Below are 21,205 nucleotides of genomic sequence, written 5' to 3'. Positions count from 1 at the left end.
GAGATAAGAACGGTTTAATAGAACATAAGACACTAATAATGATAATACTAATAAAATGACAACAGTAGTAATAAAAGGATTGGAATGTACAAATGATGCACAGGACAATAGCTCACCACCTGCCGACCGACACCCCGCCAGTCCCCGAGCAGCGATTCCCTGCCCCCCCCCACTTCCCAGTTCCTAAACTAGATGGGACGTCACATGGTATGGAATACACCGTTGGCCAGTTTGGGTCAGGTGCCTTGGTCCACCTGCAAGGGAGCGATACCCCGGCGACCCTGGGGCTCAGTCGGGGTGGGCACCTCCGTGCTATCAGAACGCTGCTCTCCTAATCCCGGGGACCGCGTGCGCTGGAGGGGCCGGAGCCGGCGAGCGAACGCCGGGCTGCCCCACGCGAAGCACGGCGCATGCGCCTGGGAAGCGCGTCCGCACGGCTGGTCGGGGAGCGGGCGCAGCGGGAAGCCCGCGGAAAACCACGTGAAACCGGCAACAGTCCTGAGTCTGACCTGGTCGGACTACGCCGCGCCCGAGAGCCACGCTGCTGCCCGGCCGCCGAGTCCACGAAAACTACAGCTCCCGGCATGCCCCGGGAGGCAGCCTGCCCTGCTGCCTGACCCCGAGGGGACGCCGCTTCCGTTCCCCCCCACCTCCCCACGCCGGCGCAGCGGCAGTCCCCGCCGAGCCCCCAGCGCCGCTCCGGGTACCTCCGGCACGGCGCGGCCCCGCCGCCCGGCTCCAGCTTCGGGCAGCGCCCGCCGCCGCCGCTCCGTGCGTGCAACACGGACCCCGCCGTCCTCCTCGGGGTTTTCCCCGGGACCCGCCGGCCGACTGCGCAGCCCCGCCACAGGGGCCCGTGAGCCCCCCCGCGCGCACGTTCTCTCAGCCGCCCTGTCAGCCCCCAGAGCCACCCCCCCACCCCCCCGGCACAGGCGGCCCCCACCTCCCCTGGGCCACCTCCGCCTCGGACGTTCGTGGTACCGAGGGGCGCCCTGCCCCGCTCACCTTCTCCCTCGGGGCAGCCGCAGCCCGCTCCGCGCCTCCCTGGGCTCCCACCGACCCCTCCTCGGCCCCTCTCCCGGCAGCCCCCCCTTTCTAGGGAGGGGCCGTCGCCATCAGCCTCACTGCCCGCACCTGCGGCTCCTCCAGCCCCGGCCCGCAGCCGGAGCCCAGCAGGAAGAGGGGGGACACGGCCCGCCCCCCCCAGCGCCTCACCTCCTCCTCCCCTGGGCTCCCTCACAGCCCCTCGCCCCGTGCAGAGGGAGCGCAAACGCAGCCCGGAGCGCAAAGGGGACGGACGGCCAGCGTCTATTCAGTCAGTCGCGCGCCTATCGAGTCCTGCCAGCGAGTCTGGTTCGGAGCCCCCCCGGAGCTCCCCCTGCTCCTGGGACACCTCGGCAGTCGGTCCCAGAGCGACGCTCGTCGGTCCGTCGGGGAACGCACGGTCGGTCGGCTGGCTCCTGGAGCGCTGGGCTGCTGGGCAGAGGCGAAGGCTGCCAAAAACGAGGAGCAGGACACTAGAAAAGAGGAGAAAAGCGGCAGCTGGCTGGACAGCGGGGGCGTAGCGAGAAAGCAGGGAGCGGGTCCCAGAGAGGACGGGGACAGGGAGCTCCACAGGGATGGAGAAAGAAGCGGCAGGGAGAGAGGAAGAGAGGCAGCACAAAGAGGGAGGAGGCGCAGCACGGAGACCGACAAAGGCGGCCGGGTGGGGAGCAGGATGGAGATGCAGGAAAAACCTGGCATAGGCAGCATGACGGAGAGGGAGGAAAGCAGAACAGGGGCAGAGATTTGGACCGAGAGAGATGGAGAAAGACAAAAAAGTGTCAAAGAACAGGACAGAGAGGGAAGAATGAAACAACAGGGTCAGGGAGCCCGGACAGCAAACGACAGAGGGAAGGGCTGGGGCAGGGGGGCCAGCAGCGGGGTGGAACACCACAAACCAAACTGCATAGCTACATGCTACAGGGCAGAGAGGGAAAAATTAAGAAATAGGGACACAGAGCCAAAAAAAAAAAGAGAGCTGGAAAGCAAAAGGAATAGCAACACATACATAAAGGGGAGGGGGGGGGGGAATTCTTAAATAGGGTCATTGGGGAGCCAGAGACAGTGACACAGAGAAAGGACAAAAGCGACAGAAAGGGAGGAATTAATGAATAAGGACAGAGAGCTGCCCAGAAACAGAGAAAGGCAAAAAATCACATGGGCAACAGGACTGAGAGGGAGGAATTAAAAAACAGGAGCTGGACAGAGTGATGCAGAAAGAAAATTTCAAAAGCTCCAGGCTGCAAAGGGAGGTGGGGAGCACAGGGCTGCTACTCCCCTTAGCCCCCTTCTGTACATGCTTACTTAAAACATGACTGAGATCAAGAAAATGGGCAGAGTGATTTCTCTTCAAGTTGCTGGCCCTCAAAAGATGATCCTGCAAATGAATCCAACTACCAAAATCTCTTTCGATTATTCTTAGTTTTAGAGCATCTTTCCAAAGCTTTAACTGTGGTTCCCTGGTAGGTTATGTGATAAAAAGCTCATCCCCATGAACTGAATGGAGTGTCTGCATTGGCTCTTCCTGGGGCTGTCCCAGTGGACCCCCAGCCCCACAGTCCAGGGTGACTCCCATCACAGCAAGCCAGCAGCAGACACTCTCCAGATCATCTTACAGACTGCAGGGGGGTTACCACTGAAGGGCTACGGGACTCCATATGGGATGCAGGGGAAGAGCACAGGAATCAAACAGAACATAATATGGTATGTTTACTGGAGGAACTAAAGATGGGGACAGTGCAGTGTAAGAGTGGCTTGGGGAGGAACGAGCCTCAGAAAATAGAAGAATAAGGGGATAAAGGGCTCCATTCACATGTAAAACAGGTTGCTGGTCAGAGAGTTGTCTGGTCAGCCTTGTCCCTGATCGAGGGACTGGGATGGTGGTGGTGCATGTGTGTGCATCTCTAAGGGCAAAGCAACAGGGGGAGTTGGTTACCAGAGGAAATGGAGTCCAGGCCACACGGCAGAGGATTTTGTGTGCACATGTGGAAGCATGTGCATGCATGCATACAAGTGAGGTCTGTACCAGCAAGTAGACTGGGGCTGCAGGCCTCAGGTGCTTATTATGTCCATGTGCTAGTAACAGAGGAAACCGAGACAGGGGCCAGCTATGAGGTAGACCAAGTGTTTAAGCCAAGCTACTGAAGGGATCCACATTGTGCATGGCAACAAACTGGCAGAACAGAGGGACCTGGACAACCTCAAGAAATGGGCCCATGTGAACTTCATGAGGTTCAACAAGGCCAAGTGTGGGGTCCTGCATCTGGGTTGGGGCAACCCCCAGTATCAATACAGTCTGGGGGTGAAGGGATTGAGAGCAGCCCTGCAGAGAAGGACTTGTGGGTACTGGTGGATGAAAAGCTGGACATGAGCTGGCAATGTGCACTTGCAACCCAGAAAGCCAACCGTATCCGGGCTGCAACAAAAGAAACTTGGCCAGCAGGTAAAGGGAGGTGATTCTGCTCCTCTGCTCCGCTCTGGTGAGACCCCACCCGGAGTCCTGCATCCACCTCTGGGGTCGTCAGCATAGGAAAGACATGGAACTGTTGGAGTGAGTCCAGAGGGAGGACACAAAGATGATCAGAAGGATGAACGTCCTCTTCTACAAGGAAAGGCTGAGAGACTTGGGGTTGTTCAGCTGGGAGAAGAGAAGGCTCCAAGGGAGACCTTATTGTGGCCTTCCAGTACTTAAAGGGGGCTTACAAGAAAAATGGGGACACACTTTTTAGTAGGGCCAGTAGCAATAGGACAACAGGTTTAAGCTAAAAGAGGGTAGTTTTAGACTGGATACAAGGAAGAAATTTTTTACAGTTAGGGTGGTGAAACACTGGAACAGGTTTCCTAGAGAGGCTGTAGATGCTTCATCCCTGGAAACATTCAAGCTCAGGTTGGATGTGGCTCTGAACAACCTGATCTAGTTGAAGATGCCCTCACTGCAGGGAGGTTGGACTAGATGACCTTTAAAGGTCCCTTCCAACCCAAAACATTCTATGATTCTATGATTAACAACAAATGTATTATTTTAAACTTACCAGTATGCTATGACATCTTTGTTTCAGCTTTGCTTCTGCTAATACTTCTTACTAGCATCAGTCTAGTTTATCTATATTTGAAATTGTTGTACTGTTGGCAAGCTCTGCATTAATAATGCAGTAAGCATTTCAGAGCTAGCAGGTAACAGCTGGTTGTCAATTTCCCTTCCCTGCCAGCTATACTTTTACAATTCACAGAAATTGTTTTTCCACAAAACTATAGAACTTGTGCTAGCAGACTGCTGCCAGATTCCCATTGAGAAATCTCTCAAATGAGGCCACAGCATTGTGTGGAGGGAAAGAAAACAAAGATTCCAGAGTTCAGAATGGTAAACAGCAAGTGAACATCTGTGCCTGTGGTACCTGCCAGGGAAGTAAGTACTAGCCAATCTCCAAGTCCTTGTCTACCTTCCATGTAAGCACTCATCTATAGAAACGCCTTTGTTTTACATTACCTGCAGATATATGCAGCCGGTGCACAGCCGTGCATACTTCGGTTCTCAGTGGAATCAAGCCAGATTCTTTTAATTACTTTCCCTCCTGGGAACTTTCTTTACTCAGGTTTTTCCTAGGAGACATCTGTATTGTGTCTATTGTAATGTAATTAAGATGCACTTGCTGTGCATCTGTATGGGTGGGCTGTAAGCATAGAAAAAAAGTCTCACATTAGAAAGGTGAAATGAAATCTCCTGCTATTAACCATCATGCATTTGTTAGTACATAAAATATATTTAATTAAAACCAAAACATCAAACACTAGATTGATGAAGTTTCATGCAGCAGAGATTTCACTCGTGTCCTGGCTGTAGCAGACACCTGTCTGCACAAGGTGAACAGAACACACTTCTGGAGACCAAGAAATACTCTAGATGCTAATACTGTCAGAGCTCAAAATGTGAGCTCTCAACAGGCACATCTAAAGAATTTGGAGCAAAAGAAAGTCCTATCTGGTTCCTTCAGCTTCAGGAAGTCACAGTGGCAGACAGCCAAACCTGCAGTCAGTTGGATACAAGAACCTTCAACTCATATAGCCAACAGTTACTGCAGGAAGAAAGATATAAATATGTCAGAGGAAGTTGTTCACAGATATAAGACTTCATGCACGGTTCCATGCAAGTTTCTTTATGCTGTTCCTTTACTTTTAACTCCATTACAAGGGATTCCAAACCCTCTATTTCTGAAGGTCTCATTCACTCGGTTTGATGCTTCTCTGGTATTTCATGCGCGTCTCTTGCATAAAGTTTCTGAAAGCTGGTTCTTCATGACTCTCCTCAGTAACTGCGGGGAGAAATCCACAGTTCAGCACTATTTCAGCACTCATTCTACCTGTGTTACTGAAGAAAGCTAGAGTAAGGCTAGTCAAGCCAACACATAAAGTCTGTCTGATCTTCAGCTTCATCACAAGGCAAAAGAAATAAGTGATCCTAAAAATCAATGGAACAGGGAAAGAATGAAGACTAAGTCTGCATGCTATATAAGAGAAAAATCACACACTGTAAGAACTTAGAATATTGCTCCAAGACTACAGGAAAAGGGAAGAGAGCCAGGGCCAGAAACTGTAAGGCCAAAAAGATGATGAAACATATTGTGCATTAATGAAGTTCAGAGGTCACTGCATGCTCCAAGCATAACAAGTTGTCTGGTTTGTGCATGTTATACACCATTATTAAAAATAATTACTTGAATAGAAAATTTACAATTGAAATTTCACAAAGTTAGAGTGATATCACTGGACTAAGCATTGCAGCTGGGTTTCTGCTACAGATTCAGACACCTGATGACTGAATGTTTGCTCGTTTTCTAGGCTCTCATTACAGTCAATCCTGTTAATAAAATACAGAGGGTATTTCCTGATTAGACAGGCAGCTTTTAGACCGCATCAGATCCCTCATTCCCTTACCTTCATGGTCAATGTCATCAGTATCACTCTGCCTCTCTTCTTCTTCGTCAAGAGTTCCTCGTGTTAGGATCAACTCGGAGGGACCCATTGCAGAAGCATCATCAGACCCTTCAAGGGAACAGAAATGGCTATACACAAAACAGTATGCTAACAAGTAAGTTAGTGTGTGCCCTGACAATTTCTATTTGTACATAAACACAGCAATTAATACCTACTCTAAAGGGGCAGAAAGCTGCTTCTGAATTGCAAAGATATAGGACAGACTGCATCAACACCATGCTCAACCTCATATAAGCAACAGTTCAAACAAGAGCAGAGCTTTCTCATATTCTGACTGTTTCAGCTTTTCTAAAGTATTTCATTACTTCTGGTATGTCCACTGCTTTATCTACACAGCAGGGTTTTTTCTCCTCATGGCTGTGACTCACACCCAGAAGAGCTAAGTCTGACACATCCCACAGGAACTAAAGCCCCACTCCTCTTCACTAACAGGAAGCTGCTTTCAAGCTTTTGCTGTGAAGACAGAAAAGTACTATATGACTTCTCAAGGCAGAGTCTTCAGACAACTGCAGTAAACTTAACCTTCCTAGTAAGGTACCTGTAAGTGTGTTGCCCTGCACACAAACGCTGCCCATGTCCTTCCACAAGTGTTCCAGCTGCTCTCTCTTTTGTTTATTTTGAGCTTTCTCCTGTAGGTACAAAGTTACATGTGAATTCTGCGTATATTTAAAACATCAGTAGAAGAGTAATCTCACCCAGTACTGGCAGTCTGTCCTCCAGCCAGAAAGAGGACGTCAATAAGCAGGTCTTACATTGCAACTAAGGTTACAGAGAACTTAGGGGTAAACATGGAAAGCAACCTCCAGCATGATGGACCCAAAACATTTTCAGCAGCATCAGGAAGCCAAACTCAGTGGAGTTGTGCATGCAGAGAACTTTCCTTTGGACAGCCAGAACTGAAGGTGAGCAGAGCTACTGATTTTGGTACTGCAATTCAGTCTTCATTTTTAATTGTCTAAGTCAAAACAGTACACATCACTGGTGGGGAAAGATACAGCGATATTCTCAACAAATCACTTTGTAAATTTATTTTTAAAAAAAGTCTCTATCCTTCTGAATGGAAGATATAAAAATCTTTCCCAATCATTTTCTCACAATTTGCCCAAAAAATTATTAGCACTAAAACACTGAGCAACATCTGTTTTACAAAACATCTTTATTTTTGTGAAGATATGCTCCACCAAATCTAGTAAAAAAAGAACAGATGGCGAGCTTCAGGACAGGAGTTTTTCCACAATAAGTATGATCAGTAAATTAAATGTTAGACCCTCCCACCATAGAGGCAATTGTGTGCATAAAAGGGACCCCAAGATATACTGCCCAGGTATACAATAGTTGAAAATACTTACCAGTGTTTTTCTCAGGCGCTCATATTCTGGACGGTATTCTCTGAAAAGATAAATAAAGAGACTGCATTCAGTCTTAACTAAAATTAAGTAAGGATCATCTTAGAGGCTTGTTTCTATCCCAGAAAGAGTTTTCTCTAGGCTTTCATGTTTGAGAGACGTTTCAGAAAGACTTAATGGTACTTTTTACCCAGATTTGGATTCTGAAACCAATGGATGCAGAGGAAGTGAACATATCATTAAAATAGCAAACCCTTCTCACACTGTCTCATTGGATAAGAAATTAAACCAGCTTGACTGAGCTAGTCATTTCACTGCTATACCTAATCAGCTCATCTATCACTCTGCTCTTATCACAGACATGACTTTCTCTGCCAGTACTTGTGCCTCCTAAGACAGTTCAATGGGATCTCATACAAAAAGACTGTTCACAGACTCCCAAACTATTGTGCTATGGGATCTTTGAAATATTTCTTTAATGAAGTAAGGATAAAGTGGATGTGGATACCCACTTCTTAGAATCATAGAATGGTCTGGGTTGGAAGGGACCTTCAAAGATCATCTGGTCTAACCTCCCTTGCCACAGGAAGAGACATCTTTCACTACATCAGGTTGCTCAAAGTCCCGTCCAACTTGACTGTCTCTCTTATAAGCCCCCTTCACATACTGAAAGGCTGCAATAAGGCCTCCCCAGAGCCTTCCCTTCTCCAGGCTGAACAACTCCAACTCTCTCAGCCTTTCTTCATAGGAGAGGTGTTCCAGTCCTTTGCTTTTGTGGCCCTCCTCCGGACCCACTCCAACAGGTCCACGTCCTTCTTGTACCATAGCCCCCAGAGCTGAACACAGTGCTCCAGGTGGGGTACCATGAGAGGAGAGTAGGAAGGGAAAATCCCCTCCCTCGACTTGCTGGCCACACTTCTTGCAATGCGGCACAGGATACCATTGCCTTTCTGGGCTGCAATAGCACATTGGCGGCTTACATGAAACCCTTAACTAGGGTTTCATTATGTAGGCAGTGTATCCCAGAATAATTGTTAGGTTATGTATAAAACTCCTCAGCACCTCCAAAGAGCACAAAGAGACAATTGGGAGGGAGGGGAAAGCACAAATAATACCCTGCCCAGATACTCCCAGGCCCATCACAGAGAGCCATTGAACCATCAGAGACACATCCCAACAAGCCCAGAAGAACACAAGGGCACGGTGGCAGGTAGGGAATCCAAATTAAGGACTCGGAAGAAGGGACACCTTATCCCAGCTACTCCCAGGGCTGTCCCAGGAGAGCCATCAGCCCCATGGTCCAGGCATGAAACCCATCACCATGCCTCATTGGGAGCTCTCTGGATCACCTTGTGAGCACAGAAGGGTGGCTGCCTAGGGGTGCAGGACACATTATGGGATGCAGGGAAAGAGCATTTTGGGATAGCACAGGATTTATTACAGGATGTTCAGGGGAGGAACCAAAGGTGGGAAAAGGGAGGGATTTAGGAGATTTGGGGAGGAACAAGCATGGGAAATAAAGGGATAAGGGAATAAAAGTGTCTATTTGCATGTAAGCAGAGACTAGGTAGTATGCAGACCTGGGGGCATGACCAGGCCAGACTAATCAGACCTGGGAGCATGAAGCTGTAGCAGCCTCTCTCCAGCTATCCAATCCAGCATGATATATTTTCCTCTAACAATAATCTATGGTCTGGTTAGGTATTTCCAAGTAATCCAAGTTACCAGGTTTGCTTTCTAATGTTATAGAGCAGCCTGGCAGTATTTCATAGGGAGGAATCCAGTAAGGAGCAAATTCTCAAAGAATTACTGAATTTCAACTTGCTCATCTATTCAGCCTGCCAAGCTGATCTGTTAGCTTCCTGAGGACAACTCAAACCCTGATCATTGTGTGGAATCAGAGGAAAAAAAATGACTTCATGGATTTGCTGGCACAGATAGCTTTTACTTTTTCACTGAAGTTAGCACAAAAATTCACCACTGAATAGTTCCTTTTGACTGCTGCTTCTTATGCTGACTGTTGCACATAAGTTTATTAGAAACCCTAGACCACCTTGGCTGTGAAAAGTGTGCAGTCCTTCAAATCAAAGAAGTAGGCTCATGAATCAGTAACTTAATACTAATAATAATAACTTAATACTACCCAATAAGTATTCATTGGGTCAGGGACCAAAGGTTAGGGTTAGGGTTAGAGAATCACCTTACCTCTCATATTCATCTACAGCTTTAGAAAGCTGAACAAAAAAATCATCCAGTCCTGTGCCGAGCACAGCAGAAACACCAACCACCTATAAAAGAAAACCATACACCAGAACTGAAGAGTAACTGAACCAAGTTTTTAGGTAACTAATGGATGATCAGAGCTGGAAAGACTAAGCAGTATCTTTAAAAAAACAAAAAACAAGAAACCACCTAAACTGGGAAAAAAAAGAGGGATCTGATGATACCCATTTAATCATCACAGTGGCATAAGAGTATGCAGTAAAACTCCTGTTTCTGTCATTCCTACTTTCAACCTCTTTCTCCACCTGTTATTGTTTGCTACCTCTGGTTTTTGGTTGGTTTTTTTTGTTTGTTTGTTTCAGGTTTTTTCTTCCTTTCTTTCTCTCTCTTGTTTAACTCAGGAACCTGGGTTTTCCTGTCTGTTTTACAAATTTTACTGGGGGAGGTGGGGGGTGGGGAACAACCATTGGAAAAAAAACAACAAACCTGACTCTGCACCCATCTTTGTACTTCCAATCTCAATACACCACAAAAAACATAGTTAAGACATTACAATGCCTAAACCTAATGAACAAGAGAGGGCAAATCAAAAGAAAGATCAAGTCCTTCTGTTTACTTGGTTATTGTTAATAATCCAAGTTCTCATTCTGAACCTAGTATTATAAGTGGTTACTATGACTGCTGCAATATCAGTGGACTAGAATTAAAGAGCAAAATAGACCACAAGAACTGACATTTTGCCTCTGAAGTTCTGCCTACTTGTATTTGTATTTAGCTAAAGCACATTTTAAAAGGTACCCAATCCAACCCCCAGAACAGCAAAAAGATGGAGAATTTAATCAGGTACTATGGCAATACATTCAAAATGCACATCTGCTTTCTAATTTGAACTTGTCTGTCATTACACTTTTGGCCATTTGTTCTGCTTTTATTAAATCAATTATCTAAAAATACCTCTAATCAAGACTTTCTAGCCAGTACTTGGTGACCCTTAAGAATCTTACATACTCTAATGACAATTCTCCCTCTTTTTCATAAGCAAGACAGTCTTAAGTACTCACTTTCAAATGGAAGACTTTTTCCAACAGAGCCTTGCATTTTATCAATAGTACAGTAAATATGCAGACAATCAAGCATTCCAAAGGATTTTAAGCATTAGTCTAGGCACTGTGCTGATATATATTAATATTTATACTTTCACTGTACTGAAATACAAGCTGCCTTCTACTGTATAATCCTCTGCATATGTCCTGCTCTCCACTCTCTACTATTCTAATATATATATGACATGCATATAAACAGTTGATTAGCAAATAAGGACTAGGAAGTACTTTAGTCCTGTATACGGCACCATTACAAAGACTGTATATTGTTCCACATAAGGCACTTACAATATTTTTGTTTTGGCTAAATTACCATTATCTCTATGAATGGAATCACTTTTTTATTTTCATTGCCTTTCTTGTAATATCCATAAAGCCATTTGCTTGCTTTTTCTTAAGTAAAAGCTGACGAAAACCACAATTAGCTGAACCCTTTTAGCACAGACTATGGGACCATTAAACCCTTTTAGCACAGACTATGGGACCATTAGCATCCTCCAATGTATAGTGTTTTCAGAGAAACTGAATGGGTTTGTCCTCTGCTAAGTGGGGAAAAAACCCAACACTTTTTCTTGCATCAGCAAATATGCAGGATTTTGTTTGCTTGTTTTTAAGATTCTTTCCCTTCTTCCTACATAGTAAATTGCCCAACTGTACTTGACACTTTCAGAACAAGGAAAATTATCTCACATGGGAAACACTGCAACACAGAATATTACCTCTTACCAGCCTATCTTAGCTTTCTTCTGATGATTAATCACCGTTCAGTATTAAATGATTCAGGCTGCCAACTCAGTGTGACAAGCAACTAAAGTCACTTTATGTTCAAACCAGCAAATCCTCACCCACAGTGCAAGGCTCATCAACAGATTCCAGTTCAACAGGGCAGTGCAAAGCCTTTTTACAGGACAGAATGGCTGAGGTTGGAAGACACCTCTGGAGATCGTCTAGTCCAACCTCTCCTGCTCAAAAAGCAGGATTAACTAGAACAGGTTGCTCAAGATCCTGTCTGAGTGTGTTTTGAGTATCTCCAAGGATGAAGACTCCACAGTTTCTCTGGACCATCCATTCCAGTGCTCAATCAGTAAAATTACAGTAAATTCTTTTTTCCTCTTCTGTTTAAACAGTTTCCTGTATTTCACTTCATGTCTATTGCCTCTTGTCCTTTCACTGGGCACCACCGAAAACAGCCTGCCTTTGTCTTCCTTACATCCTCCTATCAGGTGTCTATACACGTCAATAATATCCTCCTTCAACTTTCTCTTCTCCAGGCTTTTATAAGAGCTAGTAAAAAAAGGAAGATTCTTACCTTCAGTGAACTGTAAAATTCATCCAACACTAAACTCATAGAACGAGTCAGGTTACTGACATAGGATGTCTCTTGATTCAAGGCATCCTGAAAAGTCTCAAAGTCCTGCATCCATTCTACTGCAAAACTGTGGTCAATTATGTCAGTCTGGAAGGAGAAGAAAAAATTTTCGTAAGTAATAATGATAAATTCTTAGTCTTAGGCTATTAAGTGGACAAATAAAAAATTACCATTTTAAACTTACTTTCAAAATGCTGATCTTTTCAAAATATTCAGCCCTGCTCTGAAGATTTCCAAGCTCTGTTTTTATCAAACCAACTAGCTGAACACAGGAAGAGAAAACAAACCACCACCACCCCAGTTTTAAGAAGGAATGTTTAAGGAAACAATTGCAAGCCTAAAGGCTTCTACGGTTTACTGGAAAGGGGCATCCAAAAACTGCATACTGTACAATAAAGTTTAAGTTGTAAATATTAGATCACATGATTGAGGCCAGACACGAAGAGTCCTCATTGAAGATCCCATCCTTTCTTGATTGGCTTAGGGGTCAGGGGGGAGAGGGAGCTATCTCCACACTGGGTAACAGCCTACAGGATCTTTATAAAAAGTGAGCTGTGCTCTGACCTGAAGAAGTTATAATCTAAACTCAGTGCAAGACGATGGACACAAACAGGTGAGATGGTTCCATAATTTTACATGGATTAGAATGCAAACAGTCTATTAAATAGTTTTATAAACACAGCTTACCACATGTATATCCACTATTATCACATGAGCTGTCTAGAACTCTGATATATTTCATTTGCCAGCACCAATGGGAAGGAAGAAAATAGATGAAGAAAGTATTGCTTAGCATTACTCAAGAGATTTGAGACAGAACTGACTCCATCAAGGGTCAAAGCCTGACTATTTAGAGTTAGCTTGATTAAGTTCTATAAATAAAATTAAATCAACTCTAGAAATGACAATTTTTTTTCCTCTGCAAATGTTAACATTCCTTAAATCTATGTGTTTCTCACTGCACATATATCAGTTCCTTGGGATTCTTCCATTCTTATCAAGAGTCAATTTTAAAATGCTTGTCAAAAATTCCTCAAATGCTGTTGCCCTTAATTTTTACCGAAGGCTGAACATCAGATCAAAATGAAGTTTAAAGTTATGAATCCTAAGCCTTGGGCCCACCTCTCCTTACATATACTAAGGAAGTCCTATTTCTTTCAGTCTTAAGAGAGAATGATTTTCCTACCTCATGCCTTTTTATAGAGAAAAAGCTTAACAGCTTATTCTAAAATTACTGTCTTGAGTTAGAAAGAAAACAGTGTATAAAAACTTCCTAAGTAAGCAAGCAGATATCAAAGACCTGCATGATTTGGGTCACTGGGAAGATGCGTGTAGTTGGAGTACATCAGACACTAATCCTACTCAGCTAGTGTGAGGTAAAATTTCACATTCAAAGCATGGGTTTTCTAGAGGAAGTGCATGGGATATACGTGTGTGCACATGCAAAGCTTGCTATAATGGGGAGCAATTCCTTGAACACAAAGGATGTCTGTGGGGAAAAGGAAGAGTACTCGCACCAAAAATCTAAGGGGATTCTTTTAATATGTGAAATTGTTAGGTTTAAAGAGTCAGCTAGCTGTTAAGTTCAAAAGCACTCCTTTAAGGCTACAAGTACCTTACACAACAGTGAAGGTGTATCCTTAGGCTAGTAAGTACCTGTGTTCTGGCAAATACTGGCATATTTTTAGTGTCACAGATCAGGGCCAAACACTTTTTATTAAGTTTTGCTTGCTACAGTACATGGGATTTTTTCCTCAAAACAGGCAGGTGTTACACAATTCCCACTGTGAGTCATCAGTCTGCTACTGAGTAGAAATAATTAATGATTAAGACAATTGTTCTGAGGAAGCAGGGGACTGTAAGACCAGATTCAGTAATGAACTTACCCTTACGTTACAAAGTTAAGTTCCCTTATAGCCTAGGGTTAAGGTGCAAAACATTTTTCAAACTGTTAGTATCATCTCCAGCTTGAATGTTTGGGTGTAACTGTCCATCCCTGATTCTTCTTGTGCATTTATATACCAGATTAAAGACCACTTTTAGATTCAGTTTTCAGCCTGCAGCTCCCCCCCAGCCTCTCTTTTCTAGAAAATCTATTATTGTGATAACACAAAAACAGTACTGCAAAGCAAGCTAAACAGAAAAATGTTCCACTAGGACATAGAAACCATAGCTTTAACTTACTTTGTTCATGACAACAATGAAAGGTAGCTTTGTCTTGTACAGGATACTGGGGCAGGAGGTGGGGGACAGAAAAAAAAACCACCACAAAAAACATTAAAAATTAATTTAAATCTCACTAGAATATAAACCAAGTTAAGCATAAGGCAGACAAGACTTGTGCAAAACTGAATACATTTGACTTCAAAGATAAGTATTTTCCTCCATATCAACTAGAATGTAATTTTCACCCAAATCCTGCTTACCATAGTTGAACAAAATATGCCCCCCCAAGATGTAAGTGCACATCTGTAAGATATAAAATCTCCTTCTACGCACCCAGTTGATTTTGATTACTATTTCCTATGACTCTCAGATCCAAGTTTTTAACTCTCTCCGCCTTTTCTAGTTATTTTGACTCAAACCTTAGGTTCTGAGGTATTTGTGAACTGAGCAATGAATTCAAACAACTCAAAACATCTATAAAGCAAAACTACATTGAAACATGAGCTTACATATTCATTTCACTGTATATATTCTAGCATCTTTTGCTCAACACTAGTGTCAGAAAATGCAGCATGTAATAAGACACGTTTTGCATAATCCTATCACAGTGATATAGCTTTTGACATTGGTACAAGGATTGATAGGGTTTTTGAAAACCTTTTACCAACATTTATCATGAATTATGACAGCTCTAGATATGTTGATCCTTACATAGGTATTTAGTCCCTGGTTTAACATGAAAGAAAACAGATAAATCCACATACGAGGAAAAAGACAATAAATCAAGGACTCCATGCTATGCTGAGCTCCAAACAAATCTTGAAGAATCACTGGAAGTATCAATAACATTAAAAAAAATAGAATAAAATATTATGTGTTTACAAGAAGAAGCTTAAACAAGGCTATCTTGATACATCTTAGATAAATGATTTTATAAGCAACAGGCAATGTGTTAGGTCTCATGTAACTAGAGGTTATCACACTAACGTCTCATGGATTATTTAATGCTTTCAGTGGGAGCTCTGACCCAATGACCTCCAGATGTCCACTGACACCTAAACTATTTTGCTTATCCAATGGGAAAACCACTAAGAGAATAACCAAAACAGCATTACGTGGATATAAGGCATCATCAATGTGCAGTTGAGCCCAGAAAGCCCACTGTATCCCAGTCTGCATCAGAAGAAGTGTGGCCAGCAAGTCGAGGGAGGGGATTTTTCCTTCCTACTCTCCTCTCATGGTACCCCACCTGGAGCACTGTGTCAGCTCTGGGGCTGACGGTACAAGAAGGACGTGGACCTGTTAGAGTGGGTCCAAAGGAGGGCCACAAAAGCAAAGGACTGGAACACCTCTCCTATGAAGAAAGGCTGAGAGAGTTGGGGTTGTTCAGCCTGGAGAAGGGAAGGCTGCGGGGAGACCTTATCACGGCCTTTCAGTATCTGAAGGGGGCTTTTTAGAGAGGCAGAGAGACAGTTTTTGATAGGGCCTGTAGTGATGGGACAAGGGGCGACAGTTTTAAACTGAAAGAAGGTAGGTTTAGACTGGACATAAGGAAGAATTTTTTTATGATGAGGGTGGCAAGACACTGGAGCAGGTTGCCCAGAGAAGCTGTGGATGCCCAACCATTGGAAGTGTTCAAGGTCAGGGTGGACAGGGCTTTGAGCAACCTGATATAGTGAAAAATGTCCCTGCCCACGGAAGGGGGGGGACGGGACTACATGGTCTTCAAAGGTCCCTTCCAACCCAAACCGTTCTATGATTCCCATCCAAAATAAGTATCAGAGACACAGCAATCAAAGCAGATAGACTGCATTTTCAGCTTTTCTTACCTGCAGGCATACAGCATGTTGGACATAAAGGTGATAGGGTTAGTACTGCGAGAGGTGTCCATCACATAAACAACAACTGAAGGAAAAGAGGAAGCCTGGAAACCCAAAGTAAAAGATATTTTAAGAGAAGTACATGCTGTTCAACAGCAACTTCGTTCACACAGCCTCACTGACAAGTCATGTAGAAAACACTTACCAAGGCCTCAGTTATGATGGTTCCTGATGCTGACCAGGTGAATACCTCAATTTGCCCTGGTGTGTCAATAATAACATACCTGGTAAGAAGCCATCACCGACAAAAAAAAAGGGAAAATTAGTTAAGCACAAGGTCCTGTTCTGACTAGATTACCACAAGCACGTAATGGCAAATCACATGAGTATTCTGTTACAGATCAGAAAAGCTTCTCCCAAACAGTGACAAGATTTATGGGCATGCCTGAAAATTTCCTGTGTATGTTTTGCAACTAAGCAGCACGTACTCTCTTCAGATTCTATTAAAGTTGAAAGCATCCATTTGACACTTAGTACTGCAAACTCTTCACAAGAATTAATTGTTGCCTATTTGAACAGTGCGCGAGAAAAAGTTACAGTCTAATGGAAGACAAGAAAAGCAGAACTGGAATTAGCAGACATTTCCTTGATATATCCTTGTTTATCTAATTCTATGCCCTTTTCCACATAAAATTTACACCAAGGCTGAAAAACAAGTAGAAAACATGCAGAGACCCTTTTTAGGTATTTGTATGGTTTTCCTACAGTGATCCCAGAAAAGCAGAACTTGATAGAATGTACTCACTTGGATGCATTTTGCCTTTTTTCAATAAACTTCATCACCTGATTGAAAAAGAAGGAGTATACTTTGTATTTAGGCTCACAACAGGAAACTCTCATGATCATTTTGTAACAGAAACTAAATTAACTTGCACAGCTGCCTGTATGTATCAAAAGAAGATTAAAGTCTCTAAGCTTTTCAGTGTGTGAAAATGCCCTCCTAAGGAAGAGTGAAAATGCTTAGACACTGCATAGGTCAAAGACAGCCTTGATTTTGTCTGTGTTCTAATACCTGGCTAAGAAATGGTATAACAAATGCAGTTGTTCCCTGCCTTTTTACTAAGAGATTGTGCACTGTCTCAATCTCTTGCCCAAGTTCCCACCCCAGCACTGACTTAGTATTATGATATAAGAGAGCAGTCAGTTATCCAATAACCCTAGGAAAACTTAACCCATTTCCAGAAGTGAGCTTCCCTACTTCAGAATCAGAGCATTCATATGAAAGATTTTACAGCAAATGCGGCAGCAGGTCGGAACACCTGGCATTTGTTTTCAAGAGTGAGCATTAGAATTTGTTGTGCTGCATGTTTGCCAAGCCTTTGAAGAACTAGTTTTACAAGGTCGGGTTGGAGGATGGCCTGGTGTATGCCTGGGAAGATGTGGCTGAAGACAGTCACGAGTATGCGTATGGAATGTTTTTATCTTTAACTGTTCTGAGGACTGGCAAACATCCCAGCTGAGCTAGATATGTGTTCCTGTGTTAGTAACACGTAAGTACGCTGTAAGAGACAATAAAGAGTTCCGTTCTTGCCGTTGCTTCGGAACCATCTTGTTGTCATCCCAAGTGTCTCTTTCATGACCGCAAGTGAACACAGTGCAACAGAACAGTTATGTACAAACACTAAAGAATGTGCTGTACACGTGGCTTCTAAATTCTACTTTTAAAAAAGCTGAAAAACTGAAATCTCTCAAATGGAAGCTAACGTGCTTTGGCAGTGTGCTTTGGCAGCTTTGTAAAATACATGGCTCTGTATGAAGAATACTCTAATTCCAAAGAAATAATTAGGAGGCTAACCAAACACAGTGCTCTCTGAGGCTCCAAATACACAAAAAATCCCACAGCCTCCCAGCACAGTATCACGTAGGAACAACCTCATACCTGATCAAATCTTGTAGCAAAGAGATTGAGAGAGGTCACTATTCCACCATTTGGGCCCAGTCCATATCTAGACACTTCATTTAGGAAAGCAGATGATTATGCAGACCTCAGAGGGCTGCTTCTTCAGTTCTGGTATTAGTTGGCCATGTACAATGCACATTGGATACCTTGCAGCAAAAGACAATGCCTCTAATATACAGTTAAGTCTTTTAAGTGATGCAGTAGCATAACAAATACAAAGTGATCTCTCTCTTGCCCAAACACTGTGATTGACAAAAGGAAAAGGGTCTATGCCATGGCTTCTCCTTGCTATTATTCAAGCATTACCATTCTGTACAAAGACAAAATATATGTATGTGTATACATCAAAGCCATCTTTGTCTTTCCAAAAAGATTCACAACACAGCCAGTAACTCAGAATTTAACAATGCCCTGAATGCACTTAATTTTAAAAATTTATACTTCAAAAGATAATTAAAAGGTTTCTTGCACAAATAAATTTTTAGCAGAATTTAAATTATAATGTGAATGAATGTTGTAAAGATACTCAAAGTGTCGGCTTGAATATGAGGATTTCAAAATCCTTTTTCACACATACATATCTATACACTAATTACGTTCAAAGAAACAAAGAATTTTTTTTTTAACTACATAAGAACCAGCACTGATTTTCATCAGTACATACCATTTTCTAGAGCCACTACTCTCAATATCCAAACATGAGCCCAGACACCCTCCTTAAGCACTATTTAATGAGATGCTTAAACTCCAGTAATGGCTAACAGACACAGTAAAGCAAATAATGCACCTACATACCAAACTGAAAATTAATACTTGGATGTTTTTCTGGTAACTCCAAGTCAAACAACAGCCAAAATCAAGAATCCTATCCCCCACCATCTTTATTTTTGTCTAAAATATTAAATTTAAGAGTCACACTAGCAAGTCAAATCCAAACACTGTATAATATCTCCATCTGCACCAGCTATTACTTAAGGGATAAAGGACCTCCATACCTCTCTGGAAGTGCAGTCATTTTAGTGTAATGTTACTGAACTATAGTCATCAAACTACCGTGCAGCAAGAGCCAACTGTCCAATGTCTCTGAGATTCAGAAAGACAACAGTGCTTTGATTATGGTCAAAGTGGAAATAGTTTTCTCCACCTACCGCAGGCAAATAGGAATTTGCGTATTTGTTTGTAACAAATAAAGATAGACTTCTGAAAACATGGAGAAGAGGCTGCTGGCTTCCACAAAAAAAAGCTACAAGTTGTTTGAAAGAACAACAGAGAAAAAAAAAAAGGTGTGGGCAGAGTGCCTATTATTTGTAAAAAAGTACTACTTAGCACAGGAGAAAATTACCTAAGGAGTATCAAATCTTGTAGAAGATATGTTTCTAACCTCACATGCAAGAAATACATAGTCAAAACCTTCTGATCTTCACACAACACTCTGCCTTACTGCAATCTCCAACACCTCCTGCCCCCTTCATTGTAGTGTGTGGACGTGACAGACTCTTTTCACAAAATCTGAGATTCCAAATATCATTATTTAGACAAAAAAAGGATACTGTTTCATGACTTCTTTGTACTTCACAGTGTCCCTGATATCTAGAGGAGGAAGAAGTATAAATAGTTTTAGAACATCACTTTTAAAATATCCTTCTTCATCAATTTGCTGATAGGTGAAAGCCCTTCTTTTTCCAGCAAGTCTCCTTTTGACTCAGTAACAGATCTAGCACCAACAGAAAAAATCTCCCAAACAGAATAAATAAAATCTAACAGATTAGCTATGCTTTCAACATACATGTGAAACCCAACATAACTCGCGTGAAACACCACTAATTTAGGTATTTAGCAGTAACCATTTCCGCTGAATTTTACTCTCATCTGATCAACATCAGTTAACAAAGTACATATATGTAACTGTATTATTAGAGATCCAGCACTGGAACAGATACTCTAATTATTCATCTGACATCAGTCATCTGACAAAGAAAAAACCCCACAAGAACCCAAACACATCAAATCACACCAGATGATGTAAAAAACCGTACAAACGCGATGGAAGAATACCTTTGGTCCTAAAAGTTCACATGTTAAAGACTGGCATGAGAAAAGAGTTAAACTGACAAAAACAAAAAACCTTAAAGGCCTTCCTTTTGTTAGGACTTGGAATCTCTTAAAGAGACTGCAAGCAACCTAGCCAAACCTCTCACGTACCCCTCTCCCCCGCTTCCGCGAAAGACAGGAAAAGCAGTACACCAAAAATGGTTTTATTTATTCATGCCAAAACGCACCGGCTTTCTTCTGGCGGACTCCACAAACACGCCACACCTCTGGCCCGGGACCACCCCTTCCCTCACACCGCCCGCTACCCGCCGCGGCCCGCGGCTAAGCCAGGGCGGCAGGACTCACCGATGTTAGCCGGGAAGGGCAGGTCGTGCACGGCGGGGTCCAGGTTGATCACGTACGGGGGGCAGCGCTGCTCGTGCAGGTGGGCCGCGAGTCGCTAAGGGGACACGAGGAGGCGTCAGCCCTGCTGGGCACGGGGGTAGCGCTGGGGGAAACCTACCGGCAGCCCCCCACAGTCCCCCAGCCGCCCCTCACCTGCACGAAGGTGGTTTTCCCGGAGCCGGCCATGCCCAGCACCAGCACGCACACCGGGGCCGTCGCCGCCGCCAGCCCGCTCGCCGCCGCCATCTTCCCAGCACCCGCTTGTCCTTCCGGGGCGCGAGGAGCACGGCGAGGGGGCGGCCGCCCCCACAGTACCTCGCGTGACGGGCGCGGGACTCGGCCGCCGCCGCCGCCGGGTACGCACCGCGGCCTCGCGCGGCTTCCCCGCGCCGGACGGGCCCGGTCGGGGCCCGGGGGAGCTGGCAGCACCCCCCGCGGGGCTCGGGGCCGGCTGCCGCCGTGAGGAAACTACTGTCCTAGGACTGAACAGTCACTATGATGAGGCAGTCAGCAACATTTCTTCTGCCTCACCGAAGGGCCGAGTGGACGGAAGTGCAGAGTCCAGAAGCAAGCGAACCATTCGCAGGCCTGCTTACTGGTTGGAAATGAGGGGAATAAAAACCAGCATTAACAAATCTTCAGAAAGAAAAAGGTACTCATCACTCTTGGCTTGATGCAAAAGTGGTTTACTCTCTGGTTCTTTTATGAGGGATTAGATGACTTCTGAAAGACATGCTGCAGTTCAGCCA

General features: G+C 44.0%; 1 protein-coding gene across 6 annotated transcripts; it reads right to left on the bottom strand.

The window, feature by feature from the left end:
* Window positions 1-57: 57 nt before the first annotated feature.
* Window positions 58-20,739, bottom strand: LOC126045206 (GPN-loop GTPase 1-like). Of its 6 annotated transcripts, XR_007507957.1 has the most exons (15): window positions 20,610-20,739; window positions 20,418-20,511; window positions 19,571-19,610; window positions 18,000-18,066; window positions 16,866-16,903; window positions 16,266-16,344; window positions 16,070-16,164; window positions 14,259-14,304; window positions 12,015-12,161; window positions 9,585-9,667; window positions 7,383-7,422; window positions 6,572-6,662; window positions 5,974-6,081; window positions 4,529-5,351; window positions 1,006-1,517 (listed from the first exon to the last, which is right to left on the bottom strand). XR_007507957.1 is itself a non-coding variant. In XM_049815976.1 (14 exons), the coding sequence occupies exons 1-14, from the start codon at window positions 20,700-20,702 to the stop codon at window positions 5,260-5,262; spliced, it is 1,113 nt and encodes a 370-aa protein (XP_049671933.1). In that variant the 5' UTR covers window positions 20,703-20,739; the 3' UTR covers window positions 58-5,259. The 6 variants fall into 6 exon arrangements, 5 of the variants coding, with proteins under 5 accessions (XP_049671933.1, XP_049671935.1, XP_049671937.1 ...); XM_049815976.1 differs by having other exon boundaries at window positions 58-5,351; XM_049815978.1 differs by lacking the exon at window positions 20,610-20,739 and having other exon boundaries at window positions 1,006-5,351; window positions 18,000-18,188; window positions 20,418-20,471.
* Window positions 20,740-21,205: the final 466 nt, after the last annotated feature.

Source organism: Accipiter gentilis, chromosome 13 (genome assembly GCF_929443795.1).
Source record: "Accipiter gentilis chromosome 13, bAccGen1.1, whole genome shotgun sequence".
Classification (NCBI taxonomy): domain Eukaryota; kingdom Metazoa; phylum Chordata; class Aves; order Accipitriformes; family Accipitridae; genus Astur; species Astur gentilis.
Note: the sequence above shows the minus strand (reverse complement) of the source record. Positions and strands in the feature narration are given on the sequence as shown.